This window comes from Salvelinus sp. IW2-2015, linkage group LG23, assembly GCF_002910315.2.
Source record: "Salvelinus sp. IW2-2015 linkage group LG23, ASM291031v2, whole genome shotgun sequence".
In the NCBI taxonomy this organism is placed as follows: Eukaryota; Metazoa; Chordata; class Actinopteri; order Salmoniformes; family Salmonidae; genus Salvelinus; species Salvelinus sp. IW2-2015.
Window position 1 is genome coordinate 37,006,172 of NC_036863.1, and position 23,208 is coordinate 37,029,379.

At 40.8% G+C, this 23,208-nt stretch overlaps 1 protein-coding gene across 3 annotated transcripts in view; it reads left to right on the plus strand.

Annotated features, from left to right (window-relative positions):
* LOC111950828 (transmembrane protein 164) overlaps positions 1-23,208 on the plus strand; it is a 62,083-nt gene that overhangs the window by 33,954 nt on the left and 4,921 nt on the right. For all 3 annotated transcript variants that reach the window (XM_023968728.3, XM_023968729.2, XM_023968727.2), the window contains exons 2-5: positions 214-263; positions 2,773-2,839; positions 18,252-18,330; positions 21,850-21,950. In XM_023968728.3, coding sequence (XP_023824496.1) covers positions 214-263; positions 2,773-2,839; positions 18,252-18,330; positions 21,850-21,950 — 297 coding nt within the window. The remainder of the gene's footprint in view (positions 1-213; positions 264-2,772; positions 2,840-18,251; positions 18,331-21,849; positions 21,951-23,208) is intronic.

Here is a 23,208-nt window from a genome sequence, read left to right on the forward strand (position 1 = left end):
ATATATATATATTTTTTCTTCCCCCTGTAGATGTTGGGTGTCACTGAAATCATTCTATGCACATTCTATGACCATTTTGGAAGCAGCTTTTATAAAACTCTCATGTAGCATGACAGCATATCCAGTATGCTCTACAGCAACATGTAGATGACAAGGTTTGGAGTTTAACACAATATCAGTAAAACATTGTTGACGAGCGTTATTTTTCCACAGATCTTCCTGCTGGCCTGTCCGCCATGTAAAACAGCCATGGTCATCTTTAGGTGAGTACCTCCATTCTACACTGTCATGAAATCTCAACCCCACCTTAACTGGCTGCCTTGTCTTACAGACTATAAGTAACATAGTAAACGTTAATCTGAGACACCTAAATTAGTATGTTATGCTTGGTATGGTTACGTAAGAGTGAAGATTACTTCAGGATGGGTGTGTGTGTAACGTGAACGTCTAGCAACCCAAAGGTTGYGGGTTCGAATCTCATCACGGACAATTTTAGCTAATTAGCAACTTTTCAACTACTTTCTATTTTGCAACTACTCAGTACTTTTTAGCTACTTTGCAACTACATAGCATGTGTGGTGGAAATTCTAACCAAAAGGGGAGAGACTGTAGATTGTTCAAACAGCAACTTTATTATAAGATTTGCAAAAATGTTGCAATTCATCAATTACTCAAATAGTTTGGAGGCCAAAGAACAGAGCTGTCTCTCTCCTTTTTTATAGAAAGTACATCCTCTTATCTGTGTGACAGTTAGCAGATGTGCAGAAACGGGGCCGGGGAACGGAGTTGTAGAAAGTAATTTAGATAGCTGATATCGCCACCATTCTCTGTTCCTCCCTGCAATTCCCACATACTGTAGCTAAATTCCTGCCAATTGTAAACACAGGAGGTCACATATTGCGGTGGCACCCAAACGACTCATAAATCTGTATGCTCAGATTTTWTTACTAAGTCACACAAGACAAGTTTGTGTCAGTAAAACATACTAGCATATAACAAAGGACAATTATTTAAATAACAGCATAGTATGTAAGTAATTAATTAATTAATTTTCATGTCAGCTAACTCTTCCCTGAACCCAAAAACCTAACCCCTAGCCTAGCTAACATACAGGGGGAAGCCAAAACACTGTAACATGAGATTCCTATGATGGCAGCTTTTTTTTTTYCAACATGAGCTTCAATAATGAGAGTCCACTTATGTTTTTAAGTTTCTGTGCAAAATAAAACACTTATTTGCAACATTACACACCTCGGCTGTGATTATCAAATGTCCTGAGAAGGAACCTCAGCCTGACCGCCAGATGATGAAACTACATTTGCATGGCACTGGTTTCAAATGTCATGCTCTGTCAGGGTCTTATAGCAGGGGGAGGAAACCCACAGTGGGGATCACTGCAGGACACCTGGGCCCTGTTCTGGCCTCTACTCTCATTAGGAAGACTGGGGCTGGAGCACAGCCATGGTGACCTCCACAACCCTCCCTGTTTCAATCAGGGCCCTGCTTTGTCCTTCTGCCACGCAGTCAGAAGATAATTGAAATGTAGCTGAACGAGTCTGCTTAGAACAAAAGATGATCATGAACTATAGGAAAAGGAGGGCCGAACATGGCCCCCATTCACATCGATGGGGCTGTAGTGGAGCGTGTTGAGAGTTTCAAGTTCCTTGGTGATCACATCACCAACGAACTATCCATGGTCCAAACACATCAAGAAGGTCGTGAAGAGGGCACGACAATGCCTTTTCCCCCTCAGGAGACTGAAAAGATTTGGCATGGGTCTCCAGATCCTCAAAGTTATACAGCTGCACCATCGAGCATCCTGACTGGTTGCATCACCGCCTGGAATGGGAACTGCTCGGCATCTGACCGTAAGGCGCTACAGAGAGTAGTGAGTATTGCCTAGTACATCACTGGGGCCAAGCTTCCTGACATTCAGGACCTATATACTAGGCGGTGTCAAAGGAAGGCCCAAAAAATTGTACGACTCCAGTTACACAAGTTATTGTTATTTTATTGTTCGTTTTTTATTTTTTACTTAAGTTTAATTCGTTAATATTTTCTACTTTCTTAAAATTGCGTTGTTGGTTAGGGGCTTGTAAGTAAGCATTTCACGGTAAGGTCTAAACCTGTGGTATTCGGCGCATGTGACAAATCGCAGTTGTAAATGAGAACTTGTTCTCCACTGGCCTACAGGGTTAAATAAAGGTGAAGAAAAATAAATAAATACAATTTGATTTGGTATGTAGGCTAATTACAGTTCCATGAGGAAAGGGAATGTGATGTAACACAAGCTTCAGGAATATGGCATGTCACATATGTCGTGCTGAAGATGGTCAGCAATCAAATGCAAGGTCATTGCATTAAACCGCCAGTCCGGTGTTAAACCGGTGTAGCACATGTTTCTATAGCTTAGCACTGTGACGCTGACAAGTGCAGATGGTATGATATGGTATGGCTGCAAGCCATATGCACCAATCTTCACCAAACTTAAGCAAACTTAATTTTTGAGTGGAGTTTTTCAAACCATCTTTTGGTATTTGTTTCTTTAGTCCATTGTTGATTTAGTCCCAACATGTTTTGGATGTCAGCAATTAAGTTTTCTAAATAGCTAACTTTAAAAATACAGAAATACAGCCAGTATAATGCATTTAGCATCATATGATGCTGCTTTTTGCATCAGACCAGCTGTATTTCTGTATTTTAAATGTTATGTATCTTAGACTTTTGCTGACATGCAAAACATTTTCTGATGTGTGCTCTTTCTGTCAACAGGCTTCAGGTCCATATGCTGAACGGTGCTTTACTGGCCCTCGTCTTCCCTGTGGTCAACACTAGACTGGTAAGTAACCATCATCTAGCATCAGTTAACCTTTCATTGCTACCCATCCCGGATCCGGGAGCATCCTCATCAAAAAAGCTAACTAGCATAGCCTAGCCTAACGCGACAGGGATATCATATAATTAATTTTCATGAAATCACAAGTCCAATACAGCAAATGAAAGATAAACATCTTGTGAATCCAGCCATCATTTCCGATTTTTTAAATGTTTTACAGCGAAAACACAATATATATTTATATTAGCTCACCACAATAGCCAAACACACAACGCCATGTTTACACCGCAAAGGTAGCTTTCACAAAACCCACAAATAGAGATAAAATTAGTCACTAACCAAGAAACAACTTCATCAGATGACAGTCTTATAACATGTTATACAATAAATGTATGTTTTGTTTGAAAATGTGCATATTTGAGGTATAAATCATAGTTTTACATTGCAGCTACCATCAAAAATATCACCAAAGCAGCCAGAATAATTAGAGAGCAACGTGAAATACCTAAATACTCATCATAAAACATTTATGAAAAATACATGGTGTACAGCAAATGAAAGATAAACATCTTGTGAATCCAGCCAATATTTCCGATTTTTAAGTGTTTTACAGCGAAAACACAATATAGCATTATATTAGCTTACCACAATAGCCAAACACACAAACGCATTTATTAGCAGCAAAAGGTAGCGATCGCAAAAACCAGCAAAAGATATAAAATTAATCACTAACCTTGACCAACTTCATCAGATGACAGTCTTATAACATCAGGTTATACAATACACTTATGTTTTGTTCGAAAATGTGCATATTTAGAGCTGCAAACCGTGGTTATACATTGTGAATATGTAGCATCGATTCACCAAATTGTCCGGAGCTATTTTGGACACTCACCTAATCTGACCAAAGAACTCATCATAAACTTTACTAAAAAATACATGTTGGACAGCAAATGAAAGATACACTAGTTCTTAATGCAACCGCGGTGTTAGATTTTTTAAAATAACTTTACCATAACAAACAGCTTACGTTATAGCGAGACAGCGCCCGCCAAAACGCGAATAATAGGACTCAACATTTTCCACAGAAATACGAAATAACATCATAAATTGTTCTTACTTTTGCTGAGCTTCCATCAGAATCTTGTAGAGTCCTTTGTCCAGAATAAATCGTTGTTTGGTTTTAGAATGTCCTTCTCTCCTGTCGAATTCGCTCCACAAGGCTAGCCAATGTTGATGACGTTCCCAATTTCTCTCGACGCAGAGAACGGAAAACTCAAAGTCCCATTTTAAACGTTGAATAAACTGATGAAACTCGGTTGAAAAAACCTACTTTATGATGTTTTTCTAATATGTATCAAATAAAAACAAAGCTGGAGATATTATCCGTGTATACCGAACGCTTATCATAAGACAATAGGGAGGTGCTTCCCGCGCCTAGGTAGAGAAAGGAAATTCTGGACACGTCATTCCAAGAGCTCTTGTTCGACCTCAGATCAAGCTAGACACCCCATTCCACCTTCCACTGCCTGTTGACATCTAGTGGAAGGCGTATGCAGTGCATGCRTATCCATAAATATAAGGCAATTCAAGGCAGGCCCTGGAACAGAGCATCGTTTTCAGATTTTTCACTTCCTATCTGGAAGTTTGCTGCAAAATAAGTTCTGTTTTACTCACAGATATAATTCAAACAGTTTTAGAAACTTGAGTGTTTTCTATCCAATAGTAATAATAATATGCATATTGTACGATCTAGAATAGAGTACGAGGCAGTTTAATTTGGGCCCGATTTTTTCCAAAGTGGAAACAGCGCTCCATATTGACAAGAAGTTAAATTCACTGTAATAGTGTGCTTTGCAGTCACTCACAGTTAGACTGTCACTCCTTCATAGTTTCAAAGATTTCATGATGCATATCACACTGAACAAAATATAGAATTGCAGGAATGTCCACCAAAGCTGTTGGAAGATAATTTCATTTCTCTACCATAAGCTGCCTCCAACATCGTTTTAAGGAATTTAGCAGTACGTCCAACCGGCCTCACAACCGCAGACCACGTGTATGTTGTATGGGCGAGCGGTTTGCTGATGTCAGTTGTGCCGCTGGGGCAGTGGTAGAAAAAGTACACAATTGTCATACTTGAGTAAAAGTAAAGATACCTTAATAGAAAATGACTCAATTAAAAGTGATAGTCACCCAGTAAAATACAACTTGAGTAAAAGTATTTGGTTTTAAATATACTTAAGTATCAAAAGTAAATGTAATTGCTAAAATATACTTACGTATCAAAAGATAAAGTTAAAGTATAAATMATTTCAAGTTCCTTATATTCAGCAAAGCAGACGGCACCTTTTTATTTTTTTACGGATAGTTAGGGGCACGCTCCAATGGATGACTACTCGCTGTATGCGAACAAGTGATATGCGTTTGGAGCAACACTGTCTGTATCCAAGGCTCAAACCCAATCGTTCACACAACAACAGAATGCAGCACATGACTGAAAAGAGAAAAGACAACCAATTTGCTAGTTACAGCATCAGCGCGCGCTCTGGAAAGACAGTGGAGAGTGGAAAGGCAGTTTGCCAATTAACTTACAACAATGTCACCTGAACGAAGAGGTAGGTGAGAAGCCTGACCACGTAGACTGGGGTGAGAAGGTGATGAAGCGTACTTCATGAAATGTAACCGAAAAAACAACTGGCATTTGGAAAGTTTGAAATGAGGGAGAAAGTGTGGTGGAACAAGGATTGTTAGCATTGTTCAGTATCTTGCTAGCTGGATCRAATTATCCGTTAGCTAGCCAGAGAAATGTTGAGCAACATTAGCCAACTTAACTGATCAAATAATTGAGTTTATAGTGTGAAAATTAGTTGGCTAATAAAGTGAGCTAGCTAATGTTACATCAGATGAGTTAACATTTAGTAACTTAACCAATTCTCTATAGTATTAACTGGTAATGTTATACGACTCTTTGACGTTCCTTAAGTTATAACGCATTAGTTGCTTACTGGACCCTGGCAATCTGTGTGAAATGTTAACTCGTTAACTAGCTAACGAACTAACTACTATCTGTGAACTAATGTTTTCCCTCTACAGTATGTGATAAATTTTCGGAATGAGAGAATTAGGTGAAAGTGAGGCGTTGCTTGTTAAAACAAGTGGATTCAGGGATCAAGTGTAGCTGGAGCTGGGCCTGGCTTAAGCTGGATGCCACTATAGAGGTGGAAGGAACACCACACACTTTCCCTCTTTCTCACTTCTTCAATACAGTGGATAAAAAGGGGTATGCCAGGTGTACTCTCTGCCTGAAAGAGATCAATTATGCCAGCAAAGGGTATCATGCTCTGCTGGCACATTGTACAGTAAAACAGATGTCCACAGGCAGAAAGTGTACAGTAATAATGTGCAGTGTAGCCCAAAGAYATTGTTTTTGTTGTGTTGAACTTGACAGTAACACGTGTGTGTGTGTGAGTGAGGGGGGAATATTACATTTTTTACTCAGTGAACGTTATTTTTGCACACATGTAGCCTTGTGCACTTGATCGACGTCTACTATAGTGGCCACTATAATAGAGCAAAAATAGAATGCCTGTTTGATTCATTCTATTTCTACTTTAAGATGTTTTTTTCCCAAGTGAAATATTTAGATGTGTGTGGTCACAAGCGTTCTATTATAAAGGCTGTCTTGGCTAACTGCAATATTAGTGTGCTGTTCTTTCTCAAGACTTGAGTGTCATTTGCAGTAAAGTYTAGCAAACAAATAACATCGGGTTGCTTTCTTTACATTTTTTAGCTGTGAGTTAGGTTAATTAATCACTTATTTTACACACAGAGACTGATCATATTCTTTTGTTTAATTAGTTAAAACCTGCATTTCCCCCTAGCAGGGATTCTTTTGCATGTTTCTATGCAACAAAAAAAAGTGTCACCTTTTTGGGCCCTCACCAGTTTACTACTTTCAAGTATTTTTACTTAAGTACTTTACACGACTGCGGTGGGGTTATGGTATGGGCAGGCATAAGCTACTGACAACGAACACAATTGCATTTTATCGATGGCAATTTGAATGCACAGAGATACCATGACGAGATCTGTGACCAACAGATGCATATCTGTAATCCCACTCATGTGAAATCCATAGATAAGGGCCTAATTCATTTATTTAAATTGACTGATTTCCTTATATGAACTGTAACTCAGTAAAATCTTTGAAATGTTGCGTTTCTTTTTGTACTTTGTACTGTGTGCGTGCATACATACACAGAAAAACACATCTTGCATTGCTTATGGTTAAAGCGCCATATTTATTTGAAAGAAGCATTTTAAGGACAAAGAATATGCTGGATCTTCTTGACTTGTGGGATAGGAATTTAACAACGGTCCTTTTGTCCAGAGGACAACCAAAAGTAACTGTCTAGTTGACAATTGCAGACCCTGTAAAGCATCTCAGCAAATATCAACTTGTCTCAACCCAATGTAACCATGGTGACGTAGAAGGTAATTTTTATGAGCCTTCCGGACTATGTGATTGAATGTGACAAAGTGAAAGCAGAGCCCTACAGTATCTGTACTTGGCTACTGCTGACTGAATAGCTGTTAAACTGCCTCAACCCCCACTTCCTCTTCACTCTGTCCTCAGGCTTTTCTCATTGCTGCATTTCACTTTCCCTTCACTTTCCCTTCCCTGCTCTGGAATTGTGTCTCTTGCTACTACTCACACATCAGCAATGGAAACCAAGCCCAGATTTTATTAGGCCTGTTCTAGTTCCCTTAATAGACCCATTTTGTTACATTTATCCATTGACGACTCAAAAGGGCTTTGGTTTCTCTTGCACAAGACTAAATTCAATGGTGTTGGCTGCCCCAGCCCCCGAACAGGCTCTAACAACACAGTATGCAAGGATTATTTTGTCTTCCTCAAGAATTCTGCCTTTTCTGTATTATTATCATTTGTTTTTAGTGGTGTTGTGATCAGTTCCTGTAGGTTTGAGGATTTGAACTTGTACATGATGCTATTGATTTAGAATACCATCAGGTCAGATGGTTATGAAGGTGTCTCAGATTCATTACTCAGTCGCTTGGTTCCTGTCCAATTTTGGTGAGTGTCACGAACCGGCTCGAAGTTCGTAACAAAAAGGGAGACAACGTGGAGATAAGGAATAACATAATATATTTATTAACAGAAGTAAACTAAATACAATTAACAATGGCGTGTGTAATCAGTAGTGTAAGTGAGTGGTTGCGTGCATTAATGTGATAATGAGGGGTGTTGAAAGGTGCCAAAGCAAACAAACCAAACTGCCACAAAAATTACACAACCAAATTCTAACAGGGTGTCTGCATGGAGAGAGTCTCCTCAATGAATGGGGAAGTGGTGTATTTATCCAGGGACACACCCAAGCCCAGGTGTGTCCCATTTCGCTGACGATGCCCCCGGCTCCGCCCACCGACATCCTATTAAGGAAAACGAGCAAAGAGACAGCAGACAGAGTGGGAGTGTCGTCACAGTGAGGTACACACTGGGTGTTTCTCAAAATACATACTACCGTGCAAAACGGAGCACGGAGGGCTCTTCTCAAATGCGTACTCCATTTGTACATATATGTTGAAGGATGCATTGCTTCAACAGAAAGTGTGCAGAGAAATACAGTACCAGTCAAAAGTTTGGACACCTACTCATTCCAGKGTTTTTCTTTATTTTTACTATTTTCTACATTGTAGAATAATAGTGAAGACATCAAAACTATGAAATAACACACATTGAATCATGTAGTAGCCAAAACAGTGTTAAACAAATCACAATATATTTTATATTTGAGGTTCTTCAAAGTAGCCACCCTTTGCTTTGATGACAGCTTTCCACACTCTTGGCATTCTCTCAACCAGCTTATTGAGGTAGTCACCTKGAATGCATTTCAATTAACAGGTCTGTCTTGTTAAATGTAAATTTGTTGAATTTCTTTCCTTAGCAGCTCAAATAAGCAAAGGCAAACGACAGTCCATTATTACTTTAAGACCTGGTCAGTCAATCCAGAATATTTCAAGAACTTTGAAAGTTTCAAGTGCAGTCGCAAAAACCATCAAGCGCGATGATGAAACTGATCTCATGAGGACAGCCACCGGAATGGAAGACCCAGAGTTACCTCTGCTGCAGAGAATAAGTTCATTAGAGTTAACCGCACCTCAGACTGCAGTCCAAATAAATGCTTCACAGAGTTCAAATAACAGACACATCTCAACATCAACTGTTAAGAGGAGATTGTGTGAATCAGGCGTTCATGGTCGAATTGCTGCAAGGACACCAATAAGATGAAGAGACTTGCTTGGGCCAAGGAACACAAGCAATGGACATTAGACAGGTGGAAATATGTCCTTTGGTCTGATGAATCCAAATTTGTGATTTTTCRTTCAAACTGCCGTGTCTTTGTGAGACGCAGAGTAAGTGAACGGATGATATCCGCATGTGCGGTTCCCACCACGAAGCATGGAGGAGGACGTGTGGGGGTGCTTTGCTGGTGACACTGTCAGTGATTAATTTAGAATTCAAGGCACACTTAACCAGCATGGCTACCACTGCATTCTGCAGCGATACGCCATCCCATCTGGTTTGTGCTTAGTCCCACTATCATTTGTTTTTCAACAGGACAATGACCCAACACACCTCCAGGCTGTGTAAGGGCTATTTGACCAAGAAGGGGAGTGATGAAGTGCTGCATCAGATGACCTGGGCTCCACAATCACCCGACCGCAACCCAATTGAGATGGATGAGTTGGACCGCAGAGGGAAGGAAAAGCAGCCAACAAGCGCTCAACTTATGTGGGAACTTCTTCAAGACTGTTGGGAAAGCATTCCAGGTGAAGCTGGTTGAGAGAATGTCAAAAGTGTGCAAATCTGTCATCAAGGCAAAGGCTAGCTGATCATTCTGAAATAACTTTTGCTTTGTGTATATCCTTTTACGGGGGCAGCCCGACACCGGTACACTTATGACAACATCCAGCTCAAAGTGCAGGGCGCGAAATTCAAAATCTATTTTTTTTTTAATATTTAACTTTCACACATTAACAAGTCCAAGACACCAGATGAAAGGTGCACATCTTGTGAATCAAGCCAACATGTCCGATTTTTAAAATGTTTTACAGGGAAGACAAAATATGTAAATCTATTAGCTAACCACGTTAGCAAAAGACACAACTTTTCTAACTCCATCAGTTTCTTACTCCATCAAGGTGCTATCACAAATTCGACCAAATAAAGATATAAATAGCCACTAACCAAGAAACAAATTCATCAGATGACAGTCGATAACATATTTATTGTATAGCATATGTTTTGTTCGAAAAATTTGCATATTTCATGTATAAACCATAGTTTACATTTCAGCTACAATCCGAAATTGCACGAAAGCAGCCATAATATTTACAGACACCAACGTCAAATAGCTAATTACTCATCATAAAACATTTCTGAAAAATACAAGTCTGCAGCAATTGAAGACAGGCATCTTGTGATTCCAAACAATATTTCCGATTTATTAAATGTTTTACAGCGAAAACAAAATGTATCGCTATATTAGCGTAGCTACAATAGACAGAAATAATTGGGCGCCCACGGCCAGTTCACATGCACGACAGATATATGAAATAACATCATAAAATGGGTCTTACTTTTGCTGATCTTTCATCAGAATGTTGAAGAACGTGTCCTCTGTCCAGATGAGTCGTTGTTTCGATTCAGAATGGCAAATTTCCCTCTTCAATTAGCATTGGCACTAGCCGAGTGGCATAAATTTCTCCAACGTAAACACAGTCAGAGGACGGAAACAGGCAAAACTCCGAATAAAGTTTCAATAATCTGATTAACTATATTGAAAAAACATACATTAGATGATTGGTCACATGTATCAAAAAACAATCGAGCCGGAGACGTTAGCCGTTCGTTACCAAGGCAAAACAGAAGTCAATCCCACTTCCTTCAGAGTACCGGAAGTGGACGGTCACGTCAAAGAAATAGGTTTTTTTCCACCACAGACCAAGAGGAGCACAAAAATTTCTTCTCTGACATCCTCTTTACACCAATAGGAAGGCGTATAGAGTGTCAGCAGACTCCTAAGTGTTAAGACCATGTATAGGCATCAAGTTGAAAAGAGCATCGATTTMTGACATTTCACTTYCTGGTCAGGAAAAGTGCTGCAGAAGGACTTCTGTTTCACWCAGAGAAATAATTCCAACTSTTTTAGAAACTAGRAAGTGTTTTCTATCCAAAAAGAATAATAATATTCATATTGTACGAGCAAGATTTGAGTAGGAGGCCGTTTGAAATGGGCACGATTTCACTGGCTACTCAACACTTTGCCTTGCAGCCATAAGAAGATATCTTGGTTTGTCTCTATTGCCATTGTCCTGGCTGGAAGAAGGTACAGTGAATGGGAGGTGCAGCGTGAGGTAATACGGTAGGAGGAGTGGGCATGCTTCTCAAATGAAAAGTTTGATGCGTTCTCCACACTCTCATCCTCACAAGAACGTCCTCGGAGAATGCACTCGGCGCGTGAGTGTGGAGCACTGTAGTATGCATATTGAGAAACACCCATGGTCTCTCCTCCCCATGGACTATATGGGGCATGGTCTCACTCACACATCATATCTAGACGTTCTGGGGTTTGTTTTAGTGTCATCAGTCATCGTGTCCATAAGGATTTACAGTGCCTTCAGAAAGTATTCAGATGTCTTTACTTTTGCCACATTTTGTGACATTTATTATTCTAAAATGGATGAAATTGATGAGAGAAAAAAAACGATCTACACACAATACCCCATAATGACAAAGCAAAAACGGAAATATCACATTTCACATAAGTATTCCGACCCTTTACTCAGTGCTTTGTTGAAGCACCTTTGGCAGCGATTACAGCCTTGAGTCTTCTTGGGTATGACACTACAAGCTTGGCACATCTGTATTTGGGGAGTTTCTCCCATTCTTCTCTGCAGATGCCCTGTCAGGTTGGATGGGGAGTGTCGCTGGACATCTATTTTCAGGTCTCTCCAGAGATGTTTGATCGGGTTCAAGTCCGGGCTCTGGTTGGGCCACTCAAGAACATTCAGAGACTTGTCCCAAAGCTACTTGTGCGTTGTCTTGGTCTTCACCGTCTTGGCTGTGAGCTTAGGGTTGTTGTCCTTTTGGAAGGTAAACCTTCGCCCCAGTCTGAGGTCCTGAGCGCTCTGGAGCAGATCATCAAGGATCTCTCTGTACTTTGCTCCGTTCATCTTTCCCTCGATCCTGACTAGTTTCTCAGTCCCTGTCGCTGAAAAACATCCCCACAGCATGATGCTGCCACCATCATGCTTCACCATAGGGATGGTGCCAGGTTTCCTGCAGACCTGACGCTTGGCATTCAGGACAAAGAGTTCAATCTTGGTTTCATCAGACCAGAGACTCTCTTGTTTCTCATGGTCTGAGTGTCCTTTAGATGCCTTTTGACAAAGTCCAAGCGGCCTGTCATGTGCCTTTTACTGAGGAGTGGCTTCCATCTGGCCACTCTACCATAAAGGCCTGATTTGGAGGAGTGCTGCAGAGGTGGTTGTCCATCTGGAATGTTCTCCCATCTCCACAGAGGAGCTCTGGAGCTCTATCAGGTTCCATTGGGTCCTTGGTCACCTCCCTGACCAAGGCTCTTCTTCCTAGGATTGCTCAGTTTGGCTGGGTAGCCAGCTGTAGGAAGAGTCTTGGTGGTTCCAAACCTCTTCCATTTTAATAATGATGGCCACTGTGTTCTTGAGGACCTTAATTGCTGCAGGAATGTTTTTGTACCCTTCCTCACATTTATTGAAAATGAAACACTATCTACTTAAGTATTCACACCCAGTGGTGGAAAAAGTACCACATTTTCATACTTGAGTAAAAGTAAAGATACCTTAATAGAAAATGACTCAAGTAAAAGTGTCACCCAGTGAAATACTACTTGAGGAAAAGTATTTGGTTTAAAATATACTTAAGTATCAAAAGTAAATGTAATTTCCAACATATAGTTAAGTATTAAAAGTACAAGTATAARTCAATCATCAAATTCCTTATATTAAAGCAGACGGCACCATTTTCTAGGTTTGTTTCTATTTACAGATAGCCAGGGGCACACTCCAACATTCAGACATTATTTACAAATGAAGCATGTGTTTAGTGAGTCTGCCAGATCAGAGGCAGTAGAGATGACCAGGGATGTTCTCCTTATAAGTGTGTGAATTAGACCACATTTTCCTGTCCTGCTAAGCATTCAAAATGTAGCGAGTACTTTTTGGTGTCAGGGGAAATGCCTGGAGTAAAAAGTACATTATTTTCTTTAGGAATGTAGTGAAGTACAATTTGTCAAATAGTAAAGTACAGATACCCCCCAAAAGAACGACTTAAGTACTTTACACCACTGTTCACACTCCTTAGTCAGTTCATGTTAGAATCACCTTGGCAATGATTATTATTATTATTATTATTTGACCCTGCTGGTCATCTATGAACATGAATATTCTTGGCCATGTTCTGTTATAATTTCCACCCGGCACAGCCAGAAGAGGACTGGCCACCCTTCATATGGTTGTTCCTCTCTTGGTTTCTTCCTAGGTTCCAGCCTTTCTAGGGAGTTTTTCCTAGCCACTGTGCTTCTACGCCTGCATTGCTTGCTGTTTGGGGTTTTAGACTGGGTTTCTGTACAGCACTTTGTGACATCAGCTGATGTAAGAAAGGCTTTATAAATAAATTTGATTACAGCGGTGAGTCTTTTTGGGTAAGTCTCTTAAAGCTTCTTATGGCTGCATCCCGCTACCGGGATCGATATGACAGCAGCCAGATAAAGTGCAGGGCGCCAAATTAAAAAAACAGAAATCTCATAATTAAAATTCCTCAAACATACATGTGTCATATCATTTTAAAGGTATTCTTGTTCTTAATCCCACCGACGTGTCCGATTTCAAATATGCTTTTCAGCGAAAGCACTACAAACGATTATGTTAGGTCACCATCAAACCACAATAAGCACAGACATTTTTCCAGCGAAAGATAGCAGTCAGAAAAAGCAGAAATAGAGATAAAATTAATCACTAACCTTTTATCTTCATCAGATTACACTCATATGACTTCATGTTACACAATACATGCATGTTTTGTTTGATAAAGTTCATATTTATAACAAAAAAAATCAGTTTACATTGGCGCGTTACATTCACTAGTTCCAAAAACATCCAGTGATAGTGCATAGCCACATCGTTTCAACAGAAATACTCATCATAAATGTAGATGATAATACAAGTTATACACATGGAATTATAGATATACCTCTCCTTAATGCAACCTCTGTGTCAGATTTCAAAAAAACTTTACGGAAAAAGCAAATCATGCAATAATCTGAGACGGAGCTCAGAACAATAGCCAAATTAGCCGCCATGTTGGASTCAACAGAAACCAGAAAATACATGATAAATGTTTCCTTACCTTTGATGAACTTCATCAGAATGCAGTCCTAGGAATCCCAGGTCCACAATAAATGCTTGATTTGTTCGATAATGTCTGTTATTTATGTCCAATTAGCTACTATGGTTCGCGCCTTCTGTAAACAATTCCAAAGTCAGAAAGCGCCTCCACTATAACGTGACGAAATGTCCAAAAGTTCCGTAACAGTCAGTAGAAACATGTCAAACGATGTACTGAATCAATCTTCCTGTCTCCTTCGGCCCCCCTTCACATTAGTCATCAGACAAAGTTCTGTTGACTGTTGACATCTAGTGGAAGCCGTAGGAAGTGAAAACTCATCTATATCTCACTGTCATTTCAATTGAGAGCTTGGTTGAAAATCTGACACCTCAGAAACAATTCAAACAGGAAGTGGAACTTCTCAGGTTTTTGCCTGCCATATGAGTTTTGTTATACTCACAGACATACTTCAGAGTGTTTTCTATCCAATATGAATAATAATATGCATATATTCGCAACTGGGACTAAGGAGCAGGCCGTTTAATATGGGCACCTCTGTGCACCTTTCATCCAAGCTACTCAATACTGCCCCTGCAGCCATAAGAAGTTAAGAGCTTTGCACACCTGGATTGTACTATATTTGCACATTCTTTTGAAAATTCTTCAAGCTCTGTCAAGTTGGTTGTTGAACGTTGCTAAACAGCCATTTTCAAGCCTTGCCATAGATTTTCAAGCCGATTTAAATCAAAACTGTAACTAGGGCACTCAGGAACATCCAATGCCGTCTTGGTAAGTAACTCCAGTATATTTGGCCTTGTGTTTTAGGTTATTGTCCTGCTGAAAGGTGCATTTGTCTCCCAGTGTCTGTTTGAAAGCAGACTGAATAAGGTTTTCCTCTAGGATTTTGTATGTGCTTAGCTCTATTCCGTTTCTTTTTATCATAAAAAAAATGTCCTAGTCCTTGCCGATGACGAGCATACCAAAAACATGATGCAGCCTCCATCATGCTTGAAAATATGAAGCGTGGTACTCAGTTGTGTTGGATTTGCCCCAAACATAACTTTGTATTCATGACATAAAGTTAATTTCTTTGCCAAATGTTTAGCAATTTTACTTAAATATTTTTTTTTAACTAGGCAAGTCAGTTAAGAACAAATTCTTATTTACAATGACGGCCTACCCCGGCCAAGCCCTAACGACGTTGGGCCAAATGTGCGCTGCCCTATGGGACTCCCAATCACGGCCGGTTGTGATACAGCCTAGAATCAAACCAGAGTTTGTAGTGATGCCTCTGCACTGAGATGCAGCGCCTTAGACCACTGCGCCACTCAGGAGCTGTATAGTGCCTTATTGCAAACAGGATGCATGTTTTGGAATATTTTTTTATTCTGTACAGGCTTCCTTTTTACTCTGTTTAGATTAGTATTGTGGAGTAACTACAATGTTGATCCATCCTGTTTCTTCCTGTCACAGCCATTAAACTGTAACTGTTTTAAAGTCACCATTGGCCTCRTGGTGAAATCCCTGAGCGGTTTCCTTCCTCTTTGGCAACTGAGTTAGGAAGGACGCCTGTATCTTTGTAGTGACTGGGTGTACTGATACACAATCCAAAGTATATTTATTAACTTCACTATGATGAAAGGGATATTCAATGTCTGCTTTTTTTATTTAATTTAATTTTTTACCCATTTATCAATAGGTACTCTTCTTTGCGAGGCATTGAAAACCTCCCTGGTCTTTGTGGTTGAATCTGTTTGAAGTTCACTGCTCGACTAAGGGACCTTAAAATTKTCTCTGTGTGGGGTACAGAGAATAGGTAGTCAATAAAAATGTGTTAAACACTATTGCACACAGTGAGTCCATGCTACTGTCACAAACCGGCTTGTAGCCCGTAACAAAAAGGAGACAACGTGGAGATAAACAAATAACAAATGTATTTATTAACTAAAGTTAACTATAAACAAGTAACAATGGGGTGTGTAGTCAGTGGTTGTGTGCATTGATGTGATAATGAGAGGTGCCAAAGCAAACACACAAAACAGCTACAAAAATGCCATAACCAAAATCCAACAGTATGTCTGCGTGGAGTGAGTCTCCTCAATGAGTGAGGGAAAGGTGTATTTATCCCCAGGACACACCCGAGCCCAGGTGTGTCCCATTTCGCTGATGACCCTCCCGGCTACGCCCACCGACCTAATAAGGAAAACAAGAGCGAAGAGAGAATTCGGCAGACATTGGGAGGGTCGTCACACTACTTATTAAGTGACTTAAGTAAATTTGTACTCCTGAATTTATTTAGGCATGCCATAACGACAGGGTTGAATACTTACTGACTCGAGACATTTCAGCATTTCATTTTTAATACATTTGTAAAAGTTTCTAAACTTAATTCCACTGATATTATGGGGTTGTATTTGTGTGTAGGCCAGTGACAATCTCAATTTAATCCATTAAATTCATTCTGTAACACAACAAAATGTGGAAAAAGTCAAGCGGTGTGAATACTTTCTGAAGGCACTGTATACTTTATTTCTAACAAGTTATTAATAGTTAAACAAAGCAAACATGGTGGTAAATAACCAGACCGTACAACACATTCTGCTAGTCCAGTTCACAATACCCGAATGAAATGTAGTTTGTTGTTAATCTGTGGCGTCCAGTTTGGACCGAGTTTTAGTTTATTCAGAAGATTTGTCTTATTAGAAAGTAAATGCACCCTTTGAAAGTCTCGTCAAGAATTCCAGCCATGCTGTCAACTGTAATGCATGTATAGGAGGGGGAATTGAACAGTAAAGACAAAGGCTATGTACGTAACTAAGGCCTCATTATGTGACTTTGGCCTTGTTTAGTACACTTGAGTTCCCTTAACCTGCTCTTGGTCTGTGGCCACCAATTCCTACCTCCTTTTATTGCTGTCTGGCAGGCAGGCAGGGTTTGTGTTGTTGGCCCAGTAACCACAGCAGCACGTGACCGGCAACTCTCAGGAACCCCTGACCAACACTGAGGCTCCACACACACACCCGTCTGTCTGTGCAGGCTGGAGGAGAGTTCTGTGTCTGCGCTACAGACACAGTCATCTATAAGGTCATAACCGATCACCTAAGGTATTCTAACTTTTTTTTTTTTGCAGGGACCCCATTTTTTTCCCACAAGAATTTCTCCTGACCCCACCCCAAATCTAATGACAAATGTAGATTTTTACATCAACAAATAACCTTCAATTCATTACATTTTAATCTTTTATCAAAATGAAAAGAAACCAATGAATACGTGTACTCTTATTTTTTTCCTATCCTTCTCAAACACCTTTGTATATTGTTCCATACAATAATCTGTGCTTTTTAATTATTTGTTTACAAAAAAAAATCATAGTAAAGTTTCCCCGACTTTAAATAGTGCTGATGTAGTGTTTCCTTTGTCTCCTCCTCGAGGTAATGCATTAAGAGAAGTCACCATATGGACAGGAATTGATTGCGTTCAGTGTAAAGAATAGCTTTGTTATGTGATTAACTCTAAGACCATGCAGCCCTGCAGCATGGGTTATTACCCCTGGTCTAGAGAGTGTGTACTCTGTGGGTTTTCTGTGCTTTACACAGACACCTCCTTTCCTCTGCAGCCACAATCTGACTCACATATCTTTGTACTGTTAAGGCTAGCTGGCCATTTTACAGAGCTGTTACACTCTGATGCCTATGGGAATGGTTCTCTTGTTTGTTTTAAAACGGGAATTTGCCTAACTGAAACCAGAACGCCACTTTTATTCAGACTAAACACCAGCCATGTTTTGATCCAATTGTGCTTTCAAACATTTCCATAGCCAAACAATGTCAATTGCAGGAGCAGGACATTGTTTAACATTCAATGTAGTAAGGCGAACATTCATGTATGTGTATATGCTGAAATGAAGCTGATGATGTTCATGTAGATGCTGAACACTTATCTGTTCTGTTTGTCTGTGTTCAGCTTCCGTTTGAGAAGGAGGTCTACTACATTCAGCATTCCATGCTCTACCTGGTGCCGGTATACCTCTTCAGGAAAGGAGGTACGTTCCATCTTCTTTTGCACTTATGAAATTCTGTGCTCTGTTGTCTCCATTCCATGGGTGCTTCACTAGAAATTAAACCATCTCGAATTATTCATCACTGCTACCTAACCTCAACCAATCGAAATCCTTCTCCCAGTTGTGAGATTGTTGCACTGACAGAGGCGGAGACCTGGGGAAAACTGACAGACTGCCATCTAGTGTAGAGATGCCATTCTTGCAACCAGTTTCAAGTTTTATGGTCACATGCATAAGTACATTGAAATGCCTTTCTTGCAAACCCAACAATGCAGTAATCAATAACAATGTAATACTATATATTAACAAGGTAGAACAAAAACACACAAATAAAAATAGAACACGAGAAAGTAATTAAGCATACTTTATACAGGGTCAGTTCCAGTGACTGTGTGTGTCAGTTGCGTACGTGTGTAGGGCCCTGTGAGTGTGCAGTGCAAGAAAAAAAAGGGTCAACTCAGTCTGTGTAGCTATTTAGTTAGCCATTTAGCAGTCTTATGGCTTGTGGATAGAAACTGTTGAGGAGCCTGTTAGTGTCAGACTTGATATACCGGTATCGTTTGCTGTGCTGAAGCAGAGAGAACAGTCTGTGGCTGGAGTCTGGCTGGAGATTTTCCCGACATTCCTTTCACACCGCCTGATATAGAGGTCCTGGATGGCAGGGAGCTTTGTCCCAGTGATGTACTGGACTTGCCGCACCACCCTCTGTAGCACCATGTAATCGAGGGCGGTGATACCGCCATACCAAGCAGTGATGCAGCCAGTCAAGATGCTCTCAATGGTACAGCTGTAGAACTTTTTTGACGCACGACCGTGCGTGTGTCAGCTCCTCGGTCTTACTGAGGGAGAGGTTGTTGTTCCAACACCACACTGGCAGGTCACTGACCTCCCTCTCTGTAGGCTGTGTCATCGTCGCTGGTGATCAGGCCTACCACTGTTGTGTAGTCAGCAAACTTGATGTTGGAGTCATGTGTGGCCACGCAATCGTGGGTGAACGGGGAGTACAGGAGGGGACTAAGCACACACCCCTGTGGGGCCCCACGTGTTGAGGATCAGCGTGGCGGAGATGTTGTTGCCTACCTTCACCACCTGGGGTCGGCCCGTCAGGAAGTCCAGGATCCAGTTGCAGAGGGAGGTGTTTAGTCCTAGGGTCTTAAGCTTGGTGATGAGCTTGGAGGGGACAATGGTGTTGAACGCTGAGCTGTAGTCAATGAACAGCATTCTCTCATAGGTATTCCTCTTATCTAGGTGGGTGAGTGCCGTAGAAGTGCAATTGGATCTGTTTGGGCGGTATGCAAATTCAAATCAAATTGTATTTGTCACATGCGCCAAATACAACAGGTGTATACCTTAGTGAAATGCTTACTTACAAGCCCTTAACCAACAATGCAGTTAAGAAAAATAAGTGTTAAGTAAAAAATAGAGAAGTCAAAAATAAAAGTAACAAATAATTAAAGAGCAGCAGTAAAATAACAGTAACGAGGCTATATACAGGGGGTACCAGTACAGAGTCATTGCGCGGGGGCACCGGTTAGTCGAGGTAATTGAGGTATTAATATGTGCATGTAGGTAAAGTGACTATGCATGGATAATTAACAGAGAGTAGCAGCAGTGTAAAAGAAGGGGGGGCAATGCAAATAGTCTGGGTAGCCATTTGATTATCTGTTCAGTAGTCTTATGGCTTGGGGGTAGAAGCTGTTAAGAAGCCTTTTGGACCTAGACTTGGCGCTCCGGTAACGCTTGCCGTGCGGTAGGAGAGAGAACAGTCTATGACTAGGGTGACTGGAGTCTTTTGACAATTTTTAGGGCCTTCCTCTGACACCGCCTGGTATAGAGATCCTGGATGGCAGGAAGCTTGGCCCCAGTGATGCACTGGGTTGTACGCACTACTCCCTGGAGTGGGTCTGGGATGATGGAGTTGTGTGCCATAACCAGCCTCTCAAAGCACTTCATGATTACAGATGTGAGTGCTACAGGGCGGTAGTCATTGTGGTATGAAGCCTTAGAGTTCTTGAACAGGAACGATGGTGGTCATCTTAAAACATGTGGGGATTAGACTGGAACAAGGAGAGGTTGAAATGACAGTGAATATGCCTGCCAGCTAGCTGTTCTGTGCATGGCCTCAACACCAGTGTTGACATTCAAAWAWTTTTTTTAAAGATGTTTAACATCAAAGCAGAACATATAATATGGTTATGAAAAAGAGTAATCATTTACCTGACAACAATTCAGAAGAAAAGACTATGGTGGCCTATGTTGTTCAAATTAGCTCCCCAACTGACGACAAAAGTCTGGACTACAATTTGAACAAAGAGAATTGAATGAGCTCTCGATCTGTGATTTACTATTTCTCTCCAATACAGTTAAGAAGCTAAACTGCTTAAAATGTAACCGCTATGACCGCTTGAAAGAAAATCGGTAAGATCACGAACACCCTGGCTCCTAACACATTCACACCAATTTGGAACAACCAAGTCCGTATCATACACGTGTAACATATCTTTGAACATAAGGAAGGATTCATATCCCTAAACAATAGGGGCTGTCATAGCAGTTTCAATGTGTACTAGATGTATAAATGAAAAGTTTMTTTCCAAAGAGCTGGGTGGAGGTGAGCTAAACACAACTACAGTAAAACCAAGCCCATAGCTGTACTGTAGAGGAGTTCACAGTAAGTTATGCCTTCATGTTGCCTGATGGCAACATCTGTATTTGATAGGATACTGCTCTGTCAATTATACAGTGGAATTTGAGTCACTCTGCCCCGAGTCCCAAAAGCGGGGAGGGGAACTCCATGTCTATGCATTCTGCTCCAATGGCTGATGTGAAATGGCAGTGAGACAAAGCGAGAGCTCAGTCCTAGCCAAGCTCATGATGACTCGGTGATAAGGAATCTCTGYGTATCTGGGTGTCTGTACTGGCTCTCTGTGCATTGTGATGGCAGAGTGCTATCTAGTCCACTGGGCTTTGGGTTGAGAGCAAGCGAGGGGAACAATGAATAGAGGGCTTGTTCCCTCAGCTCCCCCTCCCCTCTCCACCCCTCCACTCTGTTCCTGGCTCTGTGCTGCTGGGCTGTCTCTCTCTGGCCCGGACTTAATTGACTCTGTCTTGACTAGAGCACAGGGGTGGAAAAATGCCTCAACACATGGACCTGTTTTCAATCAATCCTCTGTTGGAGAGACACCCACAGGCTCAGAGAGAGGAGGGGTACATGGGGATCTAGGGGTAGGAAGGGCCTCATGAATGCAAAGGCTCCATGTGATTATGCTTGTGAAACAGCAAACAAGCTAGACACCACCATCCCTAGTCAGCACTGGTTTTGAACAAAGTGGGAAAGCATGGTCTCTTGAAGAAAAACATCAGTTGCATTCTTTGAAGGGGGAGTAAGAATACCAATAGTGATTAATCTCCCAGCCAATAAACTGAAAGCGATCCATAACTGGATCTTCAGCTCTGTTTTTTGTATAATGTTCATACATTGTCTATTCTCTCCCACTGCAGGTGTGTACAAGCCGGAGCCCTTAGGGGACATGTGGTGGGCTATCCTCTCCACTGGCATCTTGTTCCTCTATCACTTCCTGTTCCTGCAGGGCCTGGGCCTGGTAAGAGACTAATTGAGGGAGCCCTCTACTGGACACTCGGTGAAACGGCTCCCCTAGCTCTTAAAGGAGAGGCCAGTAACATGAGGCACATGACACAGAAATACAGGATGTTGACAAGATTTGTACCCTCCAGACATAGATCATATATTGATGCTAGGGAGGTTAACCATTAAATGTGTAGCAGCCGAAAGTAGATTTGACTGGTCGTGTTTACCTTAATAGGGAAATTTGCATAATTTTGTGATTAAATTAACGCGTGTGTATTGTCGTTAGTCGTTATGTATTTTATCACATCACAGCATACAGAGTTTAGTTTGAGGTATGAATTGGCCCATCACTTGTCTGAAGTACCACAGACCTCTTCTGCACAAGAAGACATAACAATTCTAAATGCAATCGCATGTTAGCTATTTTGATGGTCACGATTTTAAGAGCTACTATTTCTCAATCTCAACTCGTAATTAAAGCGCGCCTCCCATTCTCCATTTGAGTGCATAGGCTATAGTCAACCGTAGGCAGGCTATCAGCGCGTCACCCACCACTTTACAATGGGAGCTTCTGGCAGTCTAATTGTTTGGAACCTGAACGCTTTAATTTACTTCAAATAATGAGGAATGTCTTACCTTGCTTCAAAGTAACCTAGCAAAAATCCAACCATAGAAATTTGGAAGCAATTATTTTATAAAGACTTCCTTATGCCATTTAACCAGCTTTTCTCTTATGTTCTATTGGTTTTCATATCAACTTTCTTCCGTTGTTCTGAAGCGAAAGCCACAATCCTAGTCATATTACCATCCTAGTTATTTATTTTCTATCTGTCACATGGAACCGCTTGCATTAGTTAAATAAAGGTTAAATAAAWAAAAWAATWATAATATGCGCTGTTTAGAACTGTGTTTCCCGCTAATTGCATTTTGGTAAATGTTTGAAAATTACGTGTTATTAGCTGCTTCGTTACAGCGGTTTCATGTTCAATAACAGGCTATATATAGCCTTTTGACTGTATGACGATAGGCTTGCTATTGTTGCATGTTACCATTAACATGCAAGATCCGCAAACCGCTGGTGCACCACAAACAGCAGTTCAGTCTATTGAAGGCAAAACAAAGCTTAAAGCTCATAATGGAAAAATGTCTATTCCTTGTATACATCCATAGTCTTTTCTGTTGGTCACGTCATTTTACTCTTTGGACATTTTTATACCGTTTGTTGACAAGTTTATTAGGGTCGGTTAGTCGGCAGCAGAATCGACCATAAT